This window comes from Fopius arisanus, unplaced genomic scaffold (assembly GCF_000806365.1).
Source record: "Fopius arisanus strain USDA-PBARC FA_bdor unplaced genomic scaffold, ASM80636v1 scaffold00011, whole genome shotgun sequence".
Taxonomy (NCBI): domain Eukaryota; kingdom Metazoa; phylum Arthropoda; class Insecta; order Hymenoptera; family Braconidae; genus Fopius; species Fopius arisanus.
The window spans coordinates 378,622-405,689 of record NW_011887750.1 but is presented as its reverse complement, the minus strand read 5'-3'; the positions used below and the strand labels follow the sequence as shown (position 1 = coordinate 405,689).

The 27,068-nt window shown below is 38.5% G+C and overlaps 2 protein-coding genes across 7 annotated transcripts in view; both read right to left on the bottom strand.

Annotated features, from left to right (window-relative positions):
* Positions 1-1,828: 1,828 nt before the first annotated feature.
* LOC105262777 (uncharacterized) lies at positions 1,829-14,875 on the bottom strand. 5 transcript variants are annotated; one of them, XM_011298550.1, is made up of 8 exons: positions 9,927-10,156; positions 8,435-8,892; positions 7,621-8,164; positions 7,000-7,542; positions 5,939-6,061; positions 4,620-4,755; positions 3,645-3,801; positions 1,829-2,987 (listed from the first exon to the last, which is right to left on the bottom strand). In XM_011298550.1, exons 1-8 carry the CDS (start codon positions 9,945-9,947, stop codon positions 2,957-2,959), a joined length of 2,013 nt encoding a protein of 670 aa, XP_011296852.1. In that variant the 5' UTR covers positions 9,948-10,156; the 3' UTR covers positions 1,829-2,956. The 5 variants fall into 5 exon arrangements, with proteins under 5 accessions (XP_011296852.1, XP_011296854.1, XP_011296856.1 ...); XM_011298551.1 differs by lacking the exon at positions 9,927-10,156 and adding an exon at positions 14,796-14,875 and having other exon boundaries at positions 1,837-2,987; XM_011298552.1 differs by lacking the exon at positions 3,645-3,801 and having other exon boundaries at positions 4,609-4,755.
* A 1,197-nt stretch (positions 14,876-16,072) lies between these two features.
* LOC105262780 (box A-binding factor) overlaps positions 16,073-27,068 on the bottom strand; it is a 37,340-nt gene continuing 26,344 nt past the window's right edge. Inside the window, exons 4-8 of one of the 2 annotated variants that reach the window (XM_011298555.1) lie at positions 25,426-25,562; positions 24,664-24,984; positions 18,605-18,777; positions 17,148-17,436; positions 16,073-17,029 (exon numbers count right to left, since the gene is read on the bottom strand). In XM_011298555.1, coding sequence (XP_011296857.1) covers positions 16,653-17,029; positions 17,148-17,436; positions 18,605-18,777; positions 24,664-24,984; positions 25,426-25,562 — 1,297 coding nt within the window. In that variant the 3' untranslated portion in view covers positions 16,073-16,652. Of the gene's footprint in view, positions 17,030-17,147; positions 17,437-18,214; positions 18,301-18,604; positions 18,778-24,663; positions 24,985-25,425; positions 25,563-27,068 lie in introns of both variants that reach the window. The other variant, XM_011298556.1, reaches the window with a different exon arrangement.

The following is a 27,068-nucleotide window of genomic DNA, read 5'->3' as shown; positions in this document are numbered from 1 at the left end:
ATTGGCAGTTTTCACACTTTTCGAATTTTCTGGAAATTTCAGTTACAAAGTCACGTAATTTGTTGTTTATAGGAGTTTCAATTCAATTCCAATGAAAAATAATTACTAAATTGCTCATTTGTCTTGAAAATTCAAGAGAATTTTTCATAGTAAATGATAATTGATTCAAAATTATTGCAATTGAATTTTCAATAGATTGAATATTCCGGGAAATTATGGAACTATTGATCTCCTGCCGTTGATCTTCTGTCCAAAATCTACAACTTCTGGATGTTTTTTTTCGGGGGCAGAATGTTGGCGCCTCTTCGTGTCCTTCTTCTGCAATCTTTCTCGTGCATCCCCTTCGAAAATTCACAAATCCCCATGCGAAGACTCCAGAAAAATCCCCAGAAAAATCTCTCGAAATAAAGAATAAAGAGAGAGAGAGGGAAGAGGTCATCGATAGTCGAAGAATGCAGTCGCCGGCGGATCGAGAAGTCGCACAGCCACTTGGCCTTTGTCTCGAGATAATGCGTCCCGTCGGATCACTAATCCCCTCCCCCTCCATTCCAACCATCACCCATCGATTTCCATCGATTAACCCAATATCAAAAGAGGAATTTGTGTTTCAGTAGTCCGCAGTAACTGACATTTACTGCACTTCTCTCTCCAACTTTTCCATTTTTATCAATTCTATCACTTTGAGATTTTCCGTCGGAATTTTAGGTACCTCTTTGAAATTAATAAGCAGGGAATTCCCCCGGAATTTTCCAAGAATTTCCATATTTAAAACTACCAATGCCATAACATTCGTCAACATCCTAAAATTCAGTTGAATTATTGCGCGAAAACTGAAAAAATCCGCGAAAATTGAGAAAAATCTCTCTCTCCAATTGCTATCTCCCTTGAATTTCCGAGGGGACTCTCAGCTGACTAGAAGTCCCCCTCTCTTCCATCCCCCAGGAATCCCCCAATAATTTCGCGAAATTCCCCTCTCCCCCGCACCCCCAGACAATTATCATTTTTCCCTCCAACATTGTCCGCGAGTTATATCTCCCTGCACCGAGATAAATTATACACGCAGGGATACATTATAGAGCCACATGCGTAGAGAGAGAGAGAGAGGTGAAAATTAAATTTAAAAAAAAAATCAAAAGGGGAGAGGGCAATGGGTTTACCCGTGGGTGTGAGCAAGACAGAGAGTCGGACTGAGGGCGGCGCCACGTTTGCGCCTTTCGCCGTGAACCGAGGAAAAAAAGTGAAAAATAAAAAAAATAAATAAAGCAGGATGAAACTGAAAAGAGTGAAAAAAAAATGGGCAGTGGAGCCCGACTAACATGGAATAGCCCTTAGCGGACTCGGGGCCGCCACGATAGCCGACTCCTTTAGCCTCAACGACTCAACCCCCCTTCAACCCCCCTTCTCTCATCACCTCTTCTCCCCCTCCTCCCCTTTCCTTCCCCCCACATACTCTTGGAAACACGTATAAAACATCGGTGTCTTATCCCAAAAATTTTCCATCAACTAGCATTTGGGGCGCACTTTGCGCACCTATAAACAACGTGCAAAAAATTTATTCGATAAATAAAATCTATAACAATATATTGACACTACGAATTAATAAATTGATTTGAGTTGATGAAAATTCATTTTTATCGAAAAAATTCAATTTAAAATGTTTACATATATATACATGTGTAAATATTTTGGATTTATGTGTTTATTATGTGTTTGTTGTCAATTTTATGGAAACATAGATCGGGATTTTTTAAAAAGAAAATAAATTCAAACGCTTTCATCATTAATTCTTGTATTTAATTTAAATTCTTAACATCGGTAGAAAGAAAAAATCTCAAAGCGAATACCTACACAGTGAAATATATTAAAATATTTGTTAAGATGGGATTTAAAATAATTAAAACTAACACAAATCTTTGGACAAATGTATAAAATCTATGTACAATCACCGACACAGCACCAGAATCCGTCAACTCAGTACTGATAGAAAAATTCATTTGTGCGTTTCAGGTTCAACTGTTAATTATTAATACACAGCTTGTTTGAATGAACCATGGAAATGGGAGAAATACTATTATTTACAATTATAACCCAGAGTTTTATTAACGAGTCGTTTTTAACCATTAACGACTATTTCTTTAGTCATATTTAAATCTAGTATTCGTTACCAAACTCTTCGTTAGCGATAAATGAATCGTACTATCAGTGCATGGGGTGATAACAGACAGGCGTAAATTCTGTGGGTTCTGCCTTACTGGGGTATCAAATTGATCATTATTCACACAAAAGAATGGGGAATATACTATTCTCTCCGCACTATTTCTTCTGATCTCTACAAAAATTTGATATCAATGCGCGTCAATTTTACGAGTTATTTCCTTAAATTTCTCGCCCCATCTCTGCCATTTTTTACCACAAGAAATTCAAAATTATCGGAAATTTCCCGATAAGTTCGTTGCAAACAAATAAAGGACTCAATTCTTCCCTGAAAAATAGAGTTTTCCCTATTTGCAGGAAACTGGAGGGAAAAATTCCATAAATTTTGAATTCCATTAGCTAACATAGGGATTAAAAAAATAATCAAAAAAATCTTCTTCCTTTCCATTCACAGCTACCGTTTACGATCATTTTATGATCAATTATAATTTTTCTTAATTTTCAATTCACTCAATTGTCGGATTTTTCATTCGTGGTGAAATCATATCATAATGTGCAGAAAAGATCTGCTCATTGGCAATCACCGAATTATTTAACTAATTGATAAAGAATAAACCCGCGCTGCTGTTGTTCTTGTTCTTGGTATATATAATTTTGTTATTGCCCAGAAGATGGCGACTCCCTCCGGGAATACCATCGATGATCGGAGCTGATCAGGCAGGCATTTCCATGGGACTGTCAGGAATTATCAACAGTCGGTTTATTATGCCTTGTTGAGCTCACGACCGATCGAAGTGCGGATTTAACTTGTTATCGGCTCTAATGGGGGCACACTGAAATAAATAATTCACCAATTAGATAATAAATACCAATTATTACGGTGAGCAGGAGATTTTTAATGAGTGAAATGATCGACATCTTGAGAGCATAACACGCGAAACGGTGGAAAAGTTTGAAAAAGTAGCAGTCGGTTAAGGTTGTTGTCGCGCGACAGTCTCTATAAAAAGTTTATTCGCTGTAAAACGGGCCAGTTTAGAACACAATCTTTTGACGGTATAAAGTCTCACTTGATTGATTGCATTGTGCATGAATAGTTAAAGCATAACTATATATTTTCCATTTTAACTATTTTAAATTATATAAATTTATGAATTTTCGATAATTATATTGCGTAAACCAAACGGTCAATCGATTTGATTTTTTGTTCTGCATTTCCTCCCACGATGTGTATTCCACGTTTTTTTTTATTTCTCAAACTGTCGAGCCGTTGATTTGAAAAAAATTTTAATCGGTGAAACTCCATTTAAACACGTGTTAAATCACTCGAATTTCAAAAATTTATATCTCAAGTTCAAAACGGTCAACTGCAAACGGAAAGGGCTCATTTTGGAGCTATTTTTCAACCTATTCACCATAAAGGTTTAAACGAAAACTGTCGAAAAAAAATTCTGCGCGACAACAACCTTAAGTCGTTGATGTCGTGGACTTACGTAAGGGTTGTCTGACGATTGAGTGCAGCAGCTGAGGGCAATGCGAGGGGTGAATGCGCGTGCCCCATATGGGCTGTTGTCATTGCTAGATAATGATGTTCCTCAAACCCATCAACGACCCCACCCCCGTACATACTCAACTGCCGCTTCGAGTCCACTGGAATTTACATTCAGTAAAAAATCCATTTCTTCTGTTAAATTATCACCAATTTCCCACACGAAAACAATCACATGACGAAAAAATATAGAGAGATGTTAAATTGGGTCGATTTAAAATAGATCAAATTTGTGTGTTTCCATTTTTTTATTTTTCCCACAAAACCAGAATTACTTTGAATTAATCTTTGTCAACAATTTTATCAACGGTTTCGTCAGAAGAGTGTGATTCATGCAATAAAAACGAAGACGACTTCATTTTCAACAATATTAAAACACACGATAAAAAAAAATCATTTGAGAATTGGTTCTCTGTATATTTTTGGCGGAAATGATAAATTGCAGATTTAAGAATTGAATAGAAAATGGCCGCGGGATATTTCCGCCTCGCTTCGGGGAAAATAGCTCAATTTTTCCCCTCGTTATCGATCAGATCCCCCTGCATTCTCTGACCAATCATAGAGCACTAACTGTACATGACCCCCCACTCCCCTCATATCAATCGCGACAGCGGCCATTTTTCTGATTATATCGGTCAGCCGAGCGCAAACAATGAATTTCCCGGATAAAATTCAAATTAACATCGAATTTTTCCATGCAATTGCCTTCACCTGCCTCAAAAGTCCATTTCATACACATTATACGTACAATTCCCCATCGGCTAATCCAAAAAATAATTGTGTACACAGTGTCACGTAGACATCGAGTGAAAATCCAATTAAAAAAACGAGTTATCTTATCCGACAAGTGGATCACGGGAATTTTAAAAAATGAAAGAGGTGGAAAAGGAAGAAAGACACTCGCTCACCATAGACTCACCGAGTAGGTTTGACTTCATCTCGGTCTTGTGGATACCACTGGATCCAGCCAATCCACTCCCCATCCCCGTGTGATTCTTCGGTTTCCTCTTCCTCGTCTGAATCCCATCCTTTTTCATACTCATCGGTCTGTTCACCTGCAATTTCATGATACCAAAAATTTAAACCTCAAATGGTTCTCATTTGAACAATAAAAATTAATACAAATGTCGGTATTGAATTATATCTTAAACGTCATCATTTCCAACAACTTCGGGTTTCCCTGTACATTGATATATTTCTTCAACATTAAAGTCCAACGCCAAAAATTAATTTTCCTTACCGAGATCGTCCGATAATCTTCTCTGAATTGAGCTGTCACCCTTTGGCTCGGGTCTTGCGAAAAAAAAAATACCAGTCAACTTCCTTATCACCTGCCGCGAGAAAACCTCCGATAACACTCGACTCGATTGTGATTGATTGCTATCGATCAGCGAGAATGAAAAGAATAAAACAACGAGAAGTAATCACTCTCGAAACCCCAAGACAAAGTTTCCAAATAATTTCTCCAACGAGCGAAGTTGATTTATTGGTTGCGATGCTAATCTCATCATTTCAAATTATCACGATTGTTTCTGCTGACGAACAGGCGCCACAGCAGACCACGAAATCAGTACGAATCGAAAATAATCCCTTTCATCTAATAGAACATCACCAATTCCTTATCAATCATCAATGCAACCAGAGACACGTGTCATCGCGCCTCAGTTCTTCCACACGTGCCCTGATAACAGTTTTATCACCGGTCTAATAAAATCTAAAAAGATTTTCCCAATTACATTGCTAACGCGTACCATTACGCGATTTCTAAAAAAAAATGTTGTTTTCTTCAAAAAAAATGCGCTCACTCATAGCACACAACGGCATGAAAACGAAACCGAATAAAATCTCTTAAAAAGTTTCATCCCACAGTGCAAGACTCCCTCAAGTAATTTTTCGATGACTCAATTTATCAACAACACGAAACCCATTACATCCGTTAGCTCTTCCAAAAAACCTGAAACCGGAAACGAACCGAGAGGTAAACGAGGCACCGAAATATCATCGAAAAAAAGTGAGAGATGATTCCAAAGGTGAGAAGTGTTGTTTGTTTCCAGTTAACCCTTCCCCCCAAGTGCGACGAAGATTTTTTTCAAGGAGAATTATTGTCATATAACTGTCGAGCTCAACGACCCTTGTTTGCAGTCTTTACTGCGCTCAGCCTTTTTCAAAGTTATTTTTCCCGTTTCGGTTTTTTATTACACTTAATATACTTTAGTAATTATTTGAACGTCTACTCACGTTGTGGAGCTTAAAGTAGAGGCCACAGGCATTGCAAACGGGCTCGCCGTTGTTGTTCCTTCTCCACAATGTTGTGTTGCTTGTTCTGCAATTAGCGCACAACACTCCCGTTCTACGACCACTCTGAAAGCATAATGATAATAATCAGAATGATTGAGTCAAATTGGCGATGATGATGTCTTCCAAAAGGATTAATCATCCAGACGCCTGACGTTTCTCATGCATTTTTCATATATTTTGTTGATCAAGTGATTTTTTAATGTCGCCGATGCTGGAATGCGAGCATCAGACACCCTGACTGTTTGAGAACATGAGGAGAGGAATGTACGCGCTCTTCGTCAGGTAAGTAAACTAGAGCAAACAACACCCGCCCTACGTCTCCGTCCTCACTTTTATTTGTTCTGGTTCTGAGATAACAGCGTTCTCCTCTCGAGAGCACAAACATTACTTAATAACGCTCGTTGTGTTGGTGTACACATTGGGCACAGTACAATATACCTCGTCCAGCCCGATGTTGGATTTTTTTTTTTATCAGCACAAATAATTCCCCCGTGGCCTAGAATTTCGAACGGTGGACAACGTATTTCGTTCAATATTATTCTCACTGACCGCGCTAAATGTGATTGCTCGATTCATATGAATGATAAGAAATCGAGAAACTCTGGATCGTCACATCATTTTTATTACAATTCCGACTAACTCTCATTGTAATACTTTAAGAATCAGTTAATTCCCGGAAATTAACCGGATTCTAACAACTATATCACGAATACCATTATTTGAACTTCATGATTTATATTGCAATGAATTAAATCTATAAGCAGAAGATCCAATCTTTTGAATGCGAATGATTTTTTTCATTGAGGTAATCACCGACGAATTCCACGTGTTACGTTTTGAAAAATATTATTTGAAAAAAATTATTTCGTTTAAATAAAATCCATAGTAATATTTGTTATCCTTGCGAGTCCTCATGTATTTAATTTTCTGATTAGATTTAATTGCCTGCAAATTACTTAATGCGCCCGACTAGTTTAGTATTAAAAAAAGGGATGACTTACAGGTGCGATACTCTGTTTAATTTTGCCTCCGCACCTCATGGGAGGTCTGTTGGCACCGTTCATCTTGTTGTAAATCCCACAGGCATTGCACAAGTAATGTCCAGTGCCATCTCTTCTCCACAAGGGTGTCATGCTGGCAGCGCAGTTGACGCATTCCTTAGTGTCAACTGGAATCAACTGGTGATCAAATGCCTCGTCAGAAGCGCTGACTGGTATAGTGGGCCATGGAGAAGACGGACCATTGTCCCCAGCAACAGTGTAACCACCTCCAGAGTACATCATGGTACCTGCGTCACTCGTTGTGATGGGAATGGGATATCCCTCGACGTAACCCAGTGTCGGTGGTGACGTGGAGCTCGGAGGAGGCGCCCAATAAGTCTCACCAGAGGTCTTCACGTACTGAAAGGCCTGAGTGGATCCTGGATAGATAGTCACTTGGGAATTGGGGGATCCTGGCTGCTCGTAGTGAAGCTGCGTTCTTGTGGGAATTAAGGATGATGAGGTCAGGGTGGGGTCACCCTTTATGTAGACTCTTGATTCGACCTTTAATATCATTTTTGTAAATTTAATTATGATCATCGTTACCGGGAGAAAATTTTCATAGTAATAATGATGACTCACCTCTCCAGTCCTGAAATTGGCCTGTCCACTGGGATAAGCCAAGTAAGTGATGTCACCAGGTTTAGCATAAGCATAACTGCTGGACTGAAAACCATCAGCAACGAATGGTGTATACTGAACAGTCTGTGCTGGAGGTAGTGCAACAGGTTCAAGGGTAGTGTAAGTGCTGTTGGTTTTCAAATTGTCTGTGGCCACTGGAGCAGTCACATCGTACTTGATGGTAGTCGCGGTGTAGGTGGATCCCAATTGTTGCTGGTTGGTTCTGATGGTCTCCACAGGTGGTGAATAAGGATGGGCTGGTGATGGTATGTGAACTGTAGGTGGATGAGAAACCATGGCGCTCGCCTCATAGTCCTCCCCCGATGCTGGAGAATTCTGATATCTCGTCACCTGGCCATTCTCCTGGGGACTGAATCGCGACTGATGACGTCTTGGATCGGGCACTTGTACTGTTATTACAGGACCACCACGACGGGTGTCGTTCTCCTCGTAGGAGATGTACACCCTGTCCACTTCTGTTCTCTCTGATGCAGGGGTTCCGTAGCTGTAGGGGAAAATTCTTCAATAGTCTCTTTATTTTCTGTTCAACGGGTATTTTTACGGTCTCGTGCAAAAGGAGAAAATTAATAGAAATATGGAAAGCATATTTGCGCGAATCGAAATAATCATATCAGAGGAACTTATCATCTGATAAGCAGAGATGGATTCAATAATTAAACGCAACTGCCACCGAATTACTTAGTATTTTAAATGGATAAAATTGAAATTATTAAGAAGTAGTTTTGACGGGGAAAAACAATTATTCGCAACTCACCGAGCTTGATCTTTGATAGTTATACCAAGAGCCTGTCCTTCAGCCTCTCGATTCTCCACCTGGAGTTCATCTCCATTATTATAGATCACTTGATGCTGGTCAATGCTCCTCTGCTCCCCCGGGCTCTCCTGATTAATGTGAATAAACTGCGAATGCTGCTCCTGGAAGCCCTCCCTGTTCTGATGTCCCTGATGTCCCTCCGGTACCATCTGCATACTATTGGATTTCTCAGAAGGACTGGGTACTGGTGAATGAGGTTCCCCCTCAGCAATAGTCTCCGTGATGTGTCCAGTAGTGGTAATTGTCCGCACGTGTCTTCTAGTTGTGATAACACTCTGAGGACTCTCCACCGCCTGTTCCTCAGCAGTTCTGGGTACAACAGGTGAACCCTCCTCCGGTCGATTACCCTCCCAGTCAATCTTCATATCTTGCTTCATCAAGTTCTCCTTCATCGTATCCTGAAATCGATATCAATCCACCTGAATGACTCCATCAATGAGTTTTAGCAATCTCTAAACTACTTCGAGCGGTGAAACACCTAGGAAAGTGGGACAGGAACAAAGACTTGTACCAAGATAATGCCAATGCTCTACTCATCAGATCTGTTTCCGGATCGGAACCGTGTCTAGGTCACTGTGACGTATTTCACAACCTTCAGCACTACCCAATCACTCATTCTTCAAGCAACAGTTTCAGGGTAAAACTTAAATCACTGGCAGTCATCAATGCTGGATTCTCCTCTCTTCGTCAACTCAGAATGAGCGTTAGTCATGGGTTTTAAAAAGGCACGCGACAAAAGGGTACACAGAAATGGAATAAAAATCCGGTGTATTTATGTTCACGGTGAAAACGACACACCTCGTTCGTCACAACCGACAGAGAGAGAATTAACGTGAAATTGAAAAAAAAAAGGAATTGTTAGAGAAGGTGTTTGCTGAGGTGCGCGTCACTTCCGCTCGGTAATGTCAAGCCAAGATTTCCGCCGGTCGGTGACTGAACCACGCGTCATTTTCTGTTATCCATCAAGAGGAGAATATTCTGACAGTCGGTTCTCCCGAAATCCAATTGAAATTCTTCTGATATCAAAATTCAAATTTTTCAATATCCATGCAAAAAAAAAACCATTTCACCTCGACAATATGATGAATTATTTTTAAATACAGCCGCCACATCGTGAACTAAATTATAACTTTTCATCTCACGTGATTTTAGGACAATTTCATTATTACAATATATCTCACACAATTTCATAGACTTGAGAAAAAAGATTGCCGCGACATTAAGTCGATCTAATGACCATAGTATATTTTTCTCGAATCGCTTTTCACGGAGCAACTACTAGAAATAATTTTTTTTATTAACAAAATATTTTTTCCAGTACTCCGTCCCATTTTAATACAATAACCAACGGCTACTGGGAAAATCCCATTTCTTTAATTCTATAATTATCATACATACAAACGCGAATAGGGAAATTCTGAAAAAAAATTACCTCAGTCGCTGCGTGCCGCATTCCTCCTTGGAAAATTCAAAATAACTCACAATTTCTCACAACTACAATTCAGCGATAAACTCGATATGCAAGATAAGAGCCAAAGGGGGAGCGGTTTGCTCCTTTGGTCTCAACGAGACCTCACTTGCGAATTTCCAATTTATAACAAAACTTGAATGAATTGAATTTTGAAAACCGATGGAAGAGGAAATAGAGACGGTGGATGTTCCCCGACGATCGGCTGGTGACTGGAGTCGTTGGAAAAGGTGTGAGGTGAAGAGGCGTGGGTGCTTTGGAGAGGTGGTCGCGTGTCTAGGAAACTCTCTCCTTGCTCCCCTCCATCGTTATCCTGGGTTAATTTGGGTGAGAAGTTGCTGGGGAAGACTAGCTTCGACAATAGGAAAGAGAGGAGAGACTGCGGCTTTGAGTGGTCGAACGGGAGCAAAGAGAAACCATTGGACAACGCCCCTCCTGCACTCCCATTGGTCACTCACACCTCCCTCCTGGTCATTCACTATAATTATTACTCTCCACAATTCCCCCCTCTAGAGGAAAATTCTATATTTAGCCTATAGGTAAAGCCCTCAAGAGTTTCAATCGATTTGTTTTTTTTTTTCCTTTTTCATTGAGATTTTCATTTTTAATTGAGAGTCGAGGGAAATTAAATTTCGCCCCAATTCTCACTGAATTTATTTTTCAAGTCATTTAAACACGATTTCCTCTTTTGACGGCAGATTATAGAGATTTCCGCTTTCAGTTCCACGAAGGACAAACGATTTCTCAAATGGAAATTCAATAATATCATTTTAATGAGGTGGAACGTAGTTATTTTTTTTGAGAAAATGCACGCTGAAGTGTATAGAATTTTCTGAGTTGATCGAGTTTTCCATTATCCTCGTAGATTTTTAGGTGAGTCATTTCACAATTTTCGGATTGACTTTGCATATAAAAGGGAGAAAGGGAATGAATTTTTGTAAGAGACTGAAATTTTACCAGTTTACATAAAATTTCAGATAAATAAGTGATAAAACTAGGCCATTAAACCCAATTAGTTAAAATAATGGCATTTGAATTAATGCGATTTCATAAAAATGGGGGAAAATATTTAATTATATTGGGATATTTATTTATATTTTTTTTAAGTTTATAAATTTTTGGATTTGTAGAGTCATTGACTCATTGTTTGAGGAGTGATGATTCAGGCGATTGTTGATGGGTTAAAAAAAATTTTTGAGACTGAAGTTCGTGTCGGAGTGGACGTGGGGCGGTTTCAAAAGACAAAACGTGAGGATCTCTTTGATTGACACAATAAGCTAGGAAGGTACAGAGGGGTCCGGTGTTTGCTCTGATAAGACGAGAGAGCCCAACGGTGTTGAACACCGGTGAGATAACGATTGTTGGTGCGGCCGTTGGTAGTTTATCCGTGAAATCGGCCATTTCGTTCCGCCATTTTGTTTGTATTTTGCCACAGTACGCAAGTCACAGGATGACCTATCGAGGGTGATGAGTCACGCGTTTGCAAGTGTAAACAAGTCATGACAAGAAGTTCTGATTCACTTTGAGGTCCACTCATCCCCGGATTTGTGGGGATGACGCGCAGGTCAAGAGAACCCTTGAAGACCACCGTAAGAATTTTTTCATTTCGAATATAAATAAAAACGGGATTAACACTCAATCCGCAGAATCAAGTCGGCAAAAGGCGATACTTGAATTATGGAATAAATGCTGTGGTAAATTTTTTGTCGCTTGAATTGACTGGAGAAAAAATCTGGTGATCGGGGTCTCTGAACCCTCTCATTAACCCTCATAAAAATAAGAAGCCCCTCTGTAGATGGTTAAGATTACGAGGGCTGATACCAGGCAGCACGATAGGTCGGGAGGAGAAGGTGAGACGAGTGTTGTCAAAATAAACGGCACTATCGCGATTTATCTCGTTTTCCATGATAATACGAGATAAAACTGCATCATTACATTAGCTAGTATCAGCTAAAATGATAATTTCAGTCGAGCCGAGACGGTCAGAAGAGTGTAGGGCTTTTCAAACTTAACCCGACCAGTTACCAATAAAATCCCCATCAATCCTATCCCCGAGCATTCGATATTTATCCCGAAAATTCAGTGGCTACCGATCTCGAACCAGTGGATGTCCCCAAAAATTCAACGACTTTTTTATCGAGATATTGATCGGAATCGATCGTTCGTGAGTGATGCGACCCTTCGATCCAATTGAAAAATCGATTTCCACCGTTAAACGGATTTTCTCGATCTCGATCCTCCAGTGAAGAAAACAAAATGGTGGAAATGTGTGACGCTACGAGTAAGAAAAAATGGAAGAAAAATTGGTGGGGAAAAAAAACGGAAAAAGGAGTGCTCACCGTCATCACTGGAATTAACCATCATTTTTATCATCATCAATCCCTTATCAACGACTCAACAACCTAGCACGTAGTCCTATCTCCATCTCTTTTTACCCTTGGTTACCGCTAGATCACCTCGAGTGGATAACTGATATCGATTTCTACTCCGCGGTATTTTACGATTTCAATCCCCTTTACACATCAAAACCCGACAACAATTTTTTTTTTCTCACCTTCGTATTTTATTTTCTTGTTTGCTTTTTCATCGAGCTAAAGTCCAAGGACTCGGAGCAACAGTTGCGCAATTAACTTAGATCAAAATCGGAATGATCAATCGATCAATTACTCGGGGGAATCGTCGAATTGGAAATTTCGGTTAATTGGTTAATTCATGGAGTTTTGGAGCGATTTTTTTTTCTCGTGGTAGAGTGGCAAAAATGGCCGTCATGAGGCAATTTACAGCGCAATTACAGTTGAATTTATTGTACTGAGGATTTTCACACTCGCTTGAGAAGCGACTGGGATGATTAAGAATGTTCTGAGAGTTGTCGCCATAGCAAATAGACGGTTTTTTCATTGTTTTCACGCGTGATATGAGGTTTATTGGGGAACGAGGTGTTGAGATTGAGGAATTAATTTTTTTTTTCATTCGAGGAAGATAAAGCTTGAGGACTTAGCTAGGCAGATTTTTCGGCTGATAAAAGGCAATCATTAATTCATTCAATATTCTTAATTATTCCTTACTCCATTGTTTTCGTGACAATTACACTCATCAGGATGCGGAAAGAAAAATAAGGGAAAAATAGAAAATTTCTGTTTTACTGAGAATTCTAATCGAAATTTGAATGTTCATAGCAATTTTTCTTTTAAATCCAATTCTACTTCATTTTTAAGAATCGTATTATATTCTCCATGAAATTACCAAAATCAATGGAAATTACCGAATCGTTTGTTAATCGCGTTGTATTTTTGCCATTCGAGGAAAACTACCGCGCCTTTAATATAATTTACCGACTGCTGAATAAAAATGATCTGATCGTTAAAAAAAATAAAGGTAAATGTCTAGAAAAATATCATTACGAAAGTGTCAGTAATTTTTACTGAATTTTCCTCTCCGCGGATTGAATCGCAGTTTTCTTGCACTATCCTCAACAAATACTAATTTTACGAATAATTCGAGAAACATGGGTAATTAGTGCGGATATTCTATATTTTTCAAAGATATCTCTCCGCGGTGAATTCCATCGCAGATTCACAATGAAATATTAACTAAAATGACCAGTTCCAAAACTTTCAAATTACTTTTAGCAGTCAACAATTTCAATTTTTTTATCAATGAACAATAACTCGGATAAATGTTCTGAGTAAATTGAAAATGATGGTATACGCGAGCTCCTCTCCTTCGCGCCGACAATACTGTAATGTCAGTCGGACCAATAATTAGCGTATGACAAACAGCATTATCGCTATTGCCTGATATTATTTCCATTATCTTATATGTACAGCAAACGGTTATGTGTTTAATGATTAATAAAATATTATCTGCGCCAGGGGCTATCTGGCACCTCCTGGCGACGGATAGTTTCGTGCCAGACGTACCTGGTGCCTCGGTCCCGTCGCCACGAGAATCCATCGATTTCAGATTTCTCGCCCGATACTTCAACCAGAGACCACCGGATCCTCTGGGCAATCGTCAATTTAAATATCCCGAAAATATCAATTGAAGTGATAAACTACAAGTGCGTGAAATGTCTAAAATCCGTACGAAGACAATCTCCATAAAAATTACGTGAAAGTTCTTTAATAAAAATTGGATTACATGCCTATTTAATTCAATTTAATGATGTGGAGTGTTACCGAAATTTTCTCCTTGTGCAGGTGGAAACCTAGTTTTACACCCAAAGGTGTAATAAAAAACGTGTGTGTCGTGTGTTTTTCAAACAGTCTGGTCCGCGAGGGCGATCGATTCGACTTTAAAAAGAACAAAAAAGAGAAATATGTACGGGCCACACATTCGGAGGAATATTGAACCACGTTGACACCAGTAATCGAGAATAAACGGATCTAGACGGCAAACTGAAATATGGATTCAACCTAATAAAATTGAAAGACGTCAGAACTCAAAACGAATGAAAAGGAAATATTTAAAGACCGAATGAGTGAAATCGAGTGTTAGGAACACGACGGGCACAGCTGCAACTTAATTAGTGTATGAAACGTGAAATTTAGTTGGAAACTTTCAGAAATGTGATTTTAATTTCTGTGGACAAATAATTTTTTTCTGTCAATCAGATAACAAATTCCGAGATTTTCCGAGCTACAAATGTCCCGAAATTCCAGTGAAGATAAGAAAACGCACGTGCGTTAGGAATATTCTTGAAAATTTCCATTTGTTATTTTATTATTGGTTCGAGGCCAAAAAAAGATGTCGTTCGTCAGATCAATTACGTGGGTGGATTAATCACAGTGGCGTTAGTAATTACAAAATTAGTGGTGAGAATGGAGGACTCACCTGGTGGGTCTCCTCTCGGTTCTCCAGGATGATCGGCTCCCGGATAATAAATATTGCTGAAGAAACGGGTCGGGATGGGTGAGGAGAGCTTGAGGATTTCTTCCGTCTCGTGATCGTTACTCGATAATACCTTCTTTCGACGATAGACTCGGTACGAGAGACTGCTCTCTCGTTACCCTGTGTTTGTGGTAACGCGGTCTGGGCTGTCTACTTGACACAGGTGCGCTACAAGGTGTGAATAAACGGCAATGCTGCCGCCTAGCTGACAATACACGAACGTTTACATTTTTTTTTCTTTCAGAGGTAATCACGACTACCGGAGATCTCAAATCTGCATTTTTTCAAAACCATATTTTTATTTTCCACCAAGTATTTCGCAATTAAAATAACAATATAATAAAGTTCTATGATTTTTCATATAATATCTATTGATAAAAATCACCAGAAAACGACATCCCTGACGGGTACGCATTCACTCATCAATTCGGAGGCTACTCGGTCGTTAATTCAATCTTTTTTTAATTTTCAATATCATTGGGTGTGAATTTTTTCATCTGCGTGTGCATTATGTCTCTTTTCTTTTCTTTTTTACAAAAATTTACTACACTAGGGCCTGTCATTATCATTTTACCCTCGGAAGCAGGAAAAATGTGAGAAGAAAAAAGATTACCCACAGGAACCTGATCCAGCATTTTTATGAACGCACAGTGATCTTTTCACCTCTCCAAATTATCACGCGGCACTTGGATTCTAGTTCTTTCACCTTTCCGCTTTGAATTTCCAAAAATAAACAAACTGTTTCAGCCTTCGGTATACAGTGAAATCTCGAGAGTCATCCGTTATCAAAAGGGTGGTGTCATGGCAACAAAGTATACACCGGGCTTCAACAATGCTGATAACAATATCAACCTACGAGACAGGAGGTTTTGAAAAATCAATCAAATATCATGATTACCCCACCTAGCAGAGAACAAATCCACTGATCCACTACACTGAGAGAACAAAAGCGTCAACCAACTATTTACGAGATTGATCGTCATTTAATAATTTTTCTTCATTCAAGTCCGAAATAAAAATCTGCATTTACTTGGTTCAAGTGAGCGCAGGATTGATTCAAGTTTATAATCAATTTCAAATATTACGATTACGATACGAATTTGAAGATTGAAGTTGATTACTCCTGAATAATAAAGTTCATTGCAAATTTCAGTCAAGAACGTATGCGTTCAATCGACACTTATTCTCATTGCAGTAAAAAAATGTAGTATCAATGTATATATCTTCAAATATCCCATTTTATTAAAAAATAACTGTTTCCACGATACATGTCAATATATCGACAGTAAGCCATGGTGTTAATTTTTACAATCATCAATGATTTATCAACAATTTTAAAGAAGAAACAGATTCCCTACAGCCTCGAGGAACCAATTTCTCCAATGATCCGATCGATCCAGAAACTTTTCTTTAATATCTCACACCTTAAAACAATCATTTACCTACATAAATCTTAAAAATATCCAAAAATTTAGAAAAAAAAACGCGCTATGTACAGAAGAAAAAAAACGTCAATTCGGTACGGTGCTACCAGTAGTTGTGCATTTCTTTGGCGAAGAAACGTTGATAAGTGAAAGATAAATCACTGAATAAAAATTAAATGAAAATAAAACCTTAAGAATATCATCAAGCTCCTGGACTCATCAGCGCCATCGTCATGAGCTCCAATTGAAAAATAAAATTATGTACAGGGGCACTTGAACGACAATCACCTACGATCATCTCAATTTACAACTCCTCAATTACCCTTCAATTTTAATAAACAACTTAATAATGGCATTAAGCTCCGTGTATATTGCCTTATGAAGATATCGAGACGACTGTGGGTCGCTCCATGTGTCCATTGTCCATCATGTGCTTGTTGGTGATGTTGGGCGAGGAGTTGCCCAGGTTAACGATATGGGAGGACGTTAGGTGATGGTTTGGAGAGTGATTTGCGGAGATTATTCCTGGGGAGCCTCTCGGAGGTGATGGACACTCGATCTTTGGCGAGTGACAGTCTAGGAGATGCTGCTGCGCCTGGTGCTGCTGACTTGCCAACATGTCATAATACATGTTTGGATTTGATTGGTAGGATGCTGACACTATTCTGCTCACTTGCGAATTTTCTGAGTACAAGGCACTTGGGTACGTCGGCTGCGAAACGTTCGAGTGCGCCATCCGCAAGTCATAGTTATCTGAAAATTAATATTCAGTTTAATTTATTTCGATATGATGATGTCTTAAAAAATGAATCATGAATCATGTTAGGAAAAACCATTCATAAATGTATTTATAAAATGAATCTCTCCTTACCAGTTTCCAACTTCAAATTGTTGTTATTGTTATTTCTCTTGATGGTAACAGCACAAGTGAGGCCATTATTTGAGAGTGGTGTATCGGACGACTTCATTGCACCCTTTGGTTTTCTCTTGCGAGTCTGAATGTTGTCCTTCTTCATGGATAGCGGCCTGTTGACGGAATGTAGCTTGAAATAGAGTCCACAGGCATTGCAAACTGGTTCACCACATGTATTTCTACGCCAGAGAGATGTCACAGTTGTCTGACAATTGCTGCATGACAATCCAACGCGTCTCGATGCCGACTGGAGAAATAAGAAATGTTAATTGAAATCTGATTTCTACGAGTTTTTTTTCGATAGAGAGAGGAAGAGAAAGAGAGAGAGCCACCCGGTTGCGAAGTCACGCCTGAAAGACCAGCTAAAAATATTGAGTTTGAGGTAAATTTTGTTAATACCATTTCAGAGTAAGTAATAATAATTCCAATACCAGGCGTGACTTCAAGAATGAGAGTGGTATACCATGGGTATAGTGGCACCTCAAGCTACAAAAAAATATTGCTCAAGTGAATGAATAAGTGAAGCAGATAATCCTGCGATGATTTCAACCCCATGAGTGCATGAATGAGTGACAATGCAAAACTAATTAATCATAATTAATCAATGATCATCAAATTTATAAGCAACAAATGATGATAAAATATCCGAACATCCAAAACATCATTTCTTTAATTTACAAAGTACTTGTACCTGTTGTACGACATGAAATGCGAGAAATATTCCAAATAATGTTAAGAATACATTTCAAAAATTTTCACTGAAATCCAAGAGAATTCACAAAATCGCATTTTAGTTGATGATTTTAATCAAATTTTTAGCAAATTTTTACCTTACATTAGAATTATTTTTAAGTAATTCGTACAGGTGTTATTAGCAATGTCAAATTTCTACCAAAGACCCAGAGATGATGTAAAATGCTAATGAAGTAATCAACAGTGACAGATTAATAGTGAGAAAAGAAAAAAAAATAGGATGTTTGGAAAATAAAGAAAATGCTGACAGCGAGGTTTTGGATGACACCTACCAAGCGGCGGGTCGATTTCTCCTCTAGGGGACGACGGGCGCCACTATACCCATAGAAGCCTTTGTAGTATTCGCCCGAGTCCGCCACTGAAACAGACATTAGGCCAAACGTTAAGGGTCATCCAACTTTTTTTCATCTAATTTCGACAGTCTCGTGTCCCATAGCGAGAGTAAAAAGATTGAAAAAAAAAGGAAAAAAAAAATATCGGTACATGAACGGCAGGCAAACACGGGCGAATCTCCACACAGGCTCCTGGACTCTCTCTTAAACCCGTGGGATATATCGGTCAATCAAAAAGTCGGATTAATCGAGGATCGATGGGATCTGTTGGTTAATTGTTCTCGATTTTGTTGATTGACTTTTGAGTTTGTTGACGGAGCCTTTGCTTACCAGTCGCCGTGGTTGCTTGACCAGGGGCCGATTCATTCCGTTCATCTTGTGGTACAGGCCGCAAGCATTGCACAGATAATGTCCTGTGCCATCTCGTCGCCAAAGTGGGGTCGATATTGCCCCACAGTTCACGCATTCACGACCCTCCGTAAAGTATTCCGCCTCGATGTTCACTGCGTTTTTTTATTCATTGCAGTTTTAACACATGAAGATTCATTCTTTTGGAAAATTCTCACTTGTAATACCCCCAGAGCTTCAAAATTATTCCATATTTCTTTATTGTCATTGCAATCAATTAATAGAATTTGATTAAACAGTTAGTACTTGGAGATTTGTCGAGTTTAATTGAGTCGATATGTTACATACGCGTTTATCAATACTACTGGAATTAATCTCCATTAGTCAGTTTCAAACTAATGAATGACTCGAGTTCGTCAAGTTAAATGATTACCAGGGATAAACCCATTATTTTCTCTTGAAAATCTTGCAGGGAATTTGGAGCAAGATGTTTGATAAATTTTGAAGCTCCTGTGGTGTTCGGGGGATTAATAGTTAGGGACCATTGGTCCCACCGTGTGACGGCGAATGGTGCAATAAAATTCTCTCGTATTAATTGTTTTTAGGAATTTCACTAAATTTTTGCATGCACTGAGGGAAATATTCTCTCCGGAAGTGATTCAGGAAATTTAATTGAGGATATTGCCATTTTTCAGAAGGAACCGTGACACTTCCGTGAAATTTCCTTCGATTGCATTTCGCTCTGGAATTACGGAAGCGATTTAAAGTTTTTGTTGAATATCTCTCTCAGTGTTGTTTGCATAATTTTTGGGTAAAATTTACTCTAGAATTATGGACCTAATTGAAAATTTTTATCGACTTATTCACACCCGCCCGAGAATTTTCCTAAAGTATTACTCTCCGATTATTTTCCTAACTCATTATTTCTAATTTCAAGATGTCCAAGTGCACTAGAAACTCAGAATCTTCTACTCTCATACATATATTAAAATAATAAGTTTATAAACAATTTTAAAAAACCCACAATTGTCAAAACACTTGGATATCATCTCGGATCGATCGTGACTCTGTGATTTTTTTAATCCCGGTTAATTAGTGGTTTTAATCAACTTATCATATTTTCGACATGCATGCCCTATCTCTTAAAAACGATTGTTTTAACTTATGAGATATGATGAATATTTATTTATTTACTGTTTCGACAGATTGGCACAGAGTAATGAGTCACGTGCGGCTGCATGGGTTTTGAATTAATTAACGCTGCATTCGATATCGCGATGTCTTTTTTCGTTCAGGTCATGTCGAACCGTGAAAAGCAGAATGATTTTCACCCGTTTTCTCCGCTCTACGTGAGAAACAGAAATTTCCCTCCAACAATTGAAAATTTCTTAATTACCAATACCTAATTTTTCCCAAAGAATTTTCCCCGAAGGCAAATGACCACTCAGCTAAACGAATAATTACTGACACAGACAAAATCACTCCCAACTCCTGTATTTTCCCCGCATTAAAATCTGACAAGAGATTTCTAAAACAATTCCCCGAAGGCAAATTGATGATTCATAACAGCTTCGTCTGCAGCCTATTCTGAACGCTTAGAAAATATTATAAAGCATCGGTTATACTGGCAATGCACTTCAGTTATTCAAAAACACGTGTAAATCATAAACCTTACGTCAGCTCATTATCTTGAACAATTGGCAATGATCCCAAAGAACCCCATTGAATGGAGGCTGACTATGTCTGACCTTGGTATTGTTCAAAGCCCGTAAAACCCATGTTTTCGTAACCAGTAAAATATTTGCGTCGGGAGGAAGTTTAACGGGAACGTTTAAAATATCAAGAGAAAAAATAAATGCTAGAAAAACTAACGGAGTGACAAAGCCTAGAGGGGGTGGTGAGGGGGGTTGTACAGAGGGGGCGAGTAGGTGAAGGGGGTGGCAAGCGGACATGGCGTTATCATCGGCTTCCGGCGATTACCGATAACGTCACAAGTACCCCGGGAACTCCACGGCTCCGCTTGGAATTATTCCAGAAACCATTAAAAAAAATCACTACCTGTTAACCAGAATTTCCAAGAAAATAATAATAATTAATTACACTGGCCCATTACAAAAATGTGCGCGAAATGTCAATCGAGAAAATTGAGCATTTTAACGACATGAAAAATGAAAAAGTTCATGGGAAATTGTTCGTCGATTAATTAATATCTGATGTATTCGGGCAAATTTTCATTATTGGGGAAAAATTTCTCTGGATTTTTTATTCGAATTGGGGAGTAAATGTTAATGGAAATAATATAAAATATAATATTACTGGCAATCGCTGCTGTTCACTGAGAAGTGGAAACCACTGGGAATTATCAGAATGAAGCGAAAATAAAATTGAAGGGTAAAACTCCGGTTTTTATCTCGAACTCTTGGACATTTCCGTGGTAAGTTGTAAAAAAATTGCTGTTAAATGGCAGTTAAGATTATTAAAACAAATACTTTATTCTACCAGTGTAGAATGCAAGGCTGCAATATTCAGCATGAATATGCGTGTCGAATTATGGAGAAACTACAAATTATATTGGGAAATTTTCTTGGGAAGCTACTAAACTATTCAAAATTTCTCCATCTTTAACTCACAGAAATATTATTATTGAGAACCAAAAAATCACTTATCCGAATTAATTAGTCACCTCATTAATGACTTGCGACAACCTTCAATTTTTAAGTCCCGAGGTCACCCGGAGGATAATATTCAATAAAAATTAATAGTAATTTTTATCTAAAGTGAATAACTTCGGAATTTTTCTGCGGCGTTCCGTAATTTATTCCATAATCGGAAAGCAAACTGAAAGTTCTGTAATTTTTACTAATTATTTCTCTGTTTACTTTTTGCAGTATTGTTTTTACTCACTTATAAATCTGAGAAATATTGAAAGACAGGAAGTGGTAATGTTTGATAAGAAGTAGATCATATTGCCGTAATGGTGCATTTAAAGTACTAGGATACTTTAAGGATGTTCATCGGTACGCAATCGGATATTATGTAAGCATAACTGAAAGAGGGAATGGGTTCGTATTGCGCTCCCGCGCCTCCTCGACGCCGAAACGAGTAAAAGAATGTGCAATGATGGACGAGAAATAATTCGATGAACCTGGGGACATGAGGATTTTCCCCTCAATAAGCCATCAGGGCACTAGCCCCAGATCATAATCCATTATTTTAGGGGTGAGGGCCACGTGGCCCAGGCTTGAGGTACCGAAGGGCTGGGATACTTGAATTCACCGAGGGAAAACACTTGAGGTCGTCGGTACCTTCAAAGAAACATCCACCCCACATTTTTTATTTTATATTTTCTCCTCACAGATGGAAGATTTTCTCATCCACGATTCCATCTTACCATTGGCTTAAAGTACTCCATAAATGATTCTTCAAATCTTTCGTTTGAAAAAATTATATTCCTGACGAACTCATTCAATCCCTCAATCTCCATATTTTTCAGTGCCAATGCCATTTTTAATAGTGATAAGAGTGTCTTCTCGTCGGAGGGGACAGGCAAAGTTCATGGGGGTCACTCCCGAAATAATCTCCCTTACGTGATCCACTCGGATTCGATCTCCATTTTACTCATTACTTTTAAAACAAGTGAGAATTGATTTTTCATTGCATATTATGTAGTTATTTTTCGCTGATAAACTACCAGTGTAATTTAGAATGGTTATCTAAAAAATTATATCAATATAGCTATCGCCCGACAATAATAAACTATTATTTCAAACTGTAATTAGAGTCGATTAAAATAGAATACCGTGACGGCCTCACAGTTGAAATATTTCCAGAATAAAAATATTGATCACTCTCTCCTATATATTAATACGACATTCATCTATCTTGTTTACATCTTCCGACTCGGTCCATAAGACATCGAAACAAATTCTAAAAACTCACAAATAAAACGCGAAAAATAATCAATTAATAAATACATTAAGTTCTAATTAACACCGATGACTAAAGTTACAAAAAAAAATCATTTAATTTCACGGATACACATAATCGCATTTTGGGAATCATGTGGAGTTGATATGACGTAAGAAACATGAATTTTGAATTTGATTGGTTAACACTCTTCCATTCGGAATAAAAAATTCGAGTGTAATTGAACTTCGATAAAATATCATAAAAAATCGTTCATTATACAAATTACGTCAATCTGGTGGTTACGAACCTAAACAAAACCACAGCGTTGGTATCGTTAAGTGTAGATTAGATACTTAGGTGTCGTCGACGTTGAAATACCCAATTTATCGCTGTGGGATAGATACAAAGCCCTAATCATTGGTACGTATCACTCGTAGACACAACTCGATTACACCTACGTCAAAGTCTAGGTCAGGGTTTGGATATCTCTTCCTACTTGTTTCATCTGAATCGTCAAAAAAAAAATCCTTTCATTGCTTCTAATCAAATCAATTCGCATTGAGATTATTTTCATGACACTTTACTTTTTTACAGACCAACATTCTTACTGCTGTTTTCACTCGTCCCAATTTGCAGATAAATTTATGTCTGTGAGAATTATCATGAATTGCCACTTTGAATGTTGATACATTATTTCTCAGCCCCTCGGCAGTCGCTGAACCGTTCAACAGATAATTATTATCAGATACCGGACAACCTAGTCTTCTTATGCGTGATAAATCTGAATTCTTGGGTCAGGTGGATCATGCTCTACACGTGATTCATCGACAAATTGACAACCAATTTTTATTGGAACCGATTTGGGGACAACCGGAGATGAATTATTGGTTGTGGTTTTTTTTTTAACCGGCGAAATCGATCGGTGAAGCTTTTTTTCATTTGGAAACACTTGGGATCACCCCCAGTGCTCAAAATTTATGGACGAAATAGGATCCCTCACACTTCCATGTTTCGCTCTCTCTCGTTTGAGTCAACCCAAATGATTCGTTACAAGCCCGATGTTCACATTAACCTTCGACTTCGTATTTATGGTTTGAGAAACACGATGGAAGATCGTGGGACATTAAAAATTATAAGAGCGATTTCATGTAGGCAGGGGAAGGCGAGCCAATGGAAGAGCTACACATTAGGATCATGTGCACCTCGTGGTGATTATGAATGAAAAAATAAACCGAAAGGTTTTGGTTTGATTTCATAAGAAATAAAATCTCATGTTTTAGGTTTTTCGAATTTTCATGTTGCTTGGGATTTATGACAGCCCCACCCCCTAGACTCAAATGGTTGACGATCTCCACATGAGCAATTAGAGCCACCCAGAGCTCATGTCTGCTTATCTTCAGATCATCGGCATGATCTTGCCCTCAAGAGCCGCAAAAGAGCGGCCACTTCACCCCACAAATGTCAAACGATCCCGATGGAGAGAACACGAGGGAAAATATTTAGCCAGTTTTCAGTTTTCCCTGGTTTATTTGTAATTAATACCGATGCATTCCCTGGGATTATCTTATGACGATGATATGACTCAAGGCTGTCAACCAACTGACTGTGGAACGCGAGTGGTTGTCACGAATCTTGAGATTCTGCAATCTCAAAACGTGACGGGTTCACACTTTTAATCACAATGTACGTGACTCAACGGTGGAGTGAATTATTCGAGGATGATCAATAAATATTTGTTGGCTCGAAGGAAAATTACTCGGTTGTTTTTCAAATACCATTGATTATTCCTAAGTATAGGTGAATACTTGTGCCAATACCATCGAAACTCTTTCGTACAGACTACAATAATAAACTTGAAGAAATGAAATTTTTATGAACTCAAAAATTAAATGGTGAAATGGTTCACATCGATTTAAAATAATTGATATTAATATTCAATTATTAGTAAATATAATTGGAATAGCAATACGTTTTTTTAAATCGATTGCGTAATTTTGAATTTGGAATTTGGAATTGCGAAATAATTCATTATCTAAGGCACTGAAGTGCAATAAAAAAATCCTAAAAAAAAAGAAAATGGTGGTCGAAATTTGGTGCAATGATTGGATGGAGTAATTGTGGAAAATACTCACTGGCTGAGAGACTGGCAGCTGCGCTGAGTTGTGGATGTGGATTTGATGTGTTTGTCGTCTGACGTCTCGCGGGCGTCGCGACGCTCCCGTAAGACCCTGTGAGAGCATCATTGCCGGGTGAAGGATAGGGCCATGAGGCATCGGTGGCTGTTGTGGTGCCGGTGACTCCAGTTGGCTGTGGAGAAGAGTATGAGGAGTAGCCCCGGAAGCTGGGACGACTGCCAAAGGGCTGAGAAAATGCCGGAAGAGTCTGGTGTGTCGCTGTTGGCGTCGATTTACTTCCGTACTCCTCTGGAAGGGCCGATAGGGTACTGCCCAAACCTATTCCCATAATTTTCATTCCATCACAATTATCACATACTCATTCAGGAAATACGGGCCCAGTGAATGGGCACTTGAAATTTCAAGTAGAAAAACTTCAAATTTTTAAAGACAACGATATGATGAGAAATTTTAGTCAATTCTTCGTTAAGGAGTCAGCTAATATATATATATTTTTTTTGAATTTTGAAATTCTGGTAATTTTCTATTTTCAGAAAATTGTCGAAAATTCAAGAAATTATTTCCTCCAATTTTTAATTTACTGAAAATTCAATTCTATTTGAATAATATTGAAAATAATAAATTGTTAAGACGAATGGAAAGTTAGTGATCGTTTTTAATTGACATTAGAAAAATTTAGAAAATTATACGGATATTTTCAAAATGGTGGAGTTTAATATTTCATTCAATTACACTCAGCCTGAGTGATCTTCTGTTTACCTGAACTGCCCCAGAGTTGTGGTGACCCCGCGAGTTCCGCGGATGTTGCACTCATGTAAGGAAGGGTATAGTTTCCAGTTCCCCCGGTTCCACCGCCCATCGTAGCCACTGTGTTCATCGTGCGATACAATGTTGAACTGCAACACGAGAAGTTCAATAAAATTAATTTTTCGAAAAACGAAAAAAAAAAAAAACGATGTTCAGTTACAGAGAAGGAAGGAGTGTCTGGCGCACGCCCACACTCCGGGGAATTGGCAGGCGTATTCACGTCTGGTTTTATAATTGACAGTTTTTAATCATTTTATTTTTCAACTCCTGACTTCCACTACAAAAAATGAAAGCGTTAGTATAAATTTCGTTATAAATTTATTCCTAATATTAATTTTATAGCAAAAAATCGTGAATTTTCACTCGAATTCGTGGGGATTTGTCGTGCGGGGGGGTGAAACCTCGGTATCAAGGGGCACGAGGGAGGATTGAAACCGGAAGTGAGTGGGTACCCTCGCAGGAGACCGGAACTCCGGAGTTCGAGCGTACGAATGCGGGCGCGTGCCTCAGGTTTTTCCGACTCGTCTTTCCTTTATTTCCTTCAAGGGGACACGAGTACTCCATTAACATGCTTTGACATCGTTTTACCTGGCTGAGCTACGAGCCCTGTTCAGAGCTTTTTTAAGTATACCTGAGGGGAAAGCAATACACCAACGGATTATCGACCCCCCAATCCGCATTCCCTAGACACACCACATCCAGTGGCGTCTTCTCTTATCTCAGAAACTGTTGGACTGCTCTACATTCCACCATGACTCACTTCTTCCGTTTCAAGCAATTCGACAAACATTTTTATTTTCATACATATATTTTTTATTGCCTGCATGTGCAAAATAAAAAATATCCAGAGCTGGAAATCTTTCGAGGCAAAATTCGCTGCTCTTTACCCAATATTTCATTAATTTTTCTATTTTCCTAATCAACTCAATTAAATCAACAGGATTGTATCGAATTATATCGAGTACTAGACATTTTCCCTAAGACATTAATTTTTTTTTTCCATCTACACTGGTGAATAGAATAATACTGAAATTAATAAATATATCTGCGATTTTTTTTACTGGAGTTCCATACGAAAATTGAAGAAATGCATGCAAAACTCCAATGGTTTCGCAGGTGAGAGTGATAATAGGTGGGCAACATTGAGTGTTTTTCTTTTTTTTAAACATTAATGTAAATTCCGTAACCTTGAAGTGAGACCGAAGATTATAGGCACGTACTGACGGTGAAACGTGCTCCGCTGACGTTTTAGCAAAATAAAGGCGATAGGCCATACGCGTGCAACTGCTTTTTGCACTTTATCATTCTGAAAGACTCATTATTCAGCCTCTAATGAATTGTCGAATCATCTTAGAATGAGAAATTGGAGAAAAAAACGACCGATATTAATCACCCGCGAATTGGTGATGATGACTCGATTTCCGTCATCCACAAGTTTGATGATTAAATAAATGTCGGGAATTGTAACGTGATATCGCGTGTCGATGAGTTATTGTACGACTCGAAATTCGCTTAGACAGGAATAAAAAGTTGGGACAGGTCGCGAATTGATTTGACGTATCACCAAAAAATAAATAAATAAGTTGAGGATGATT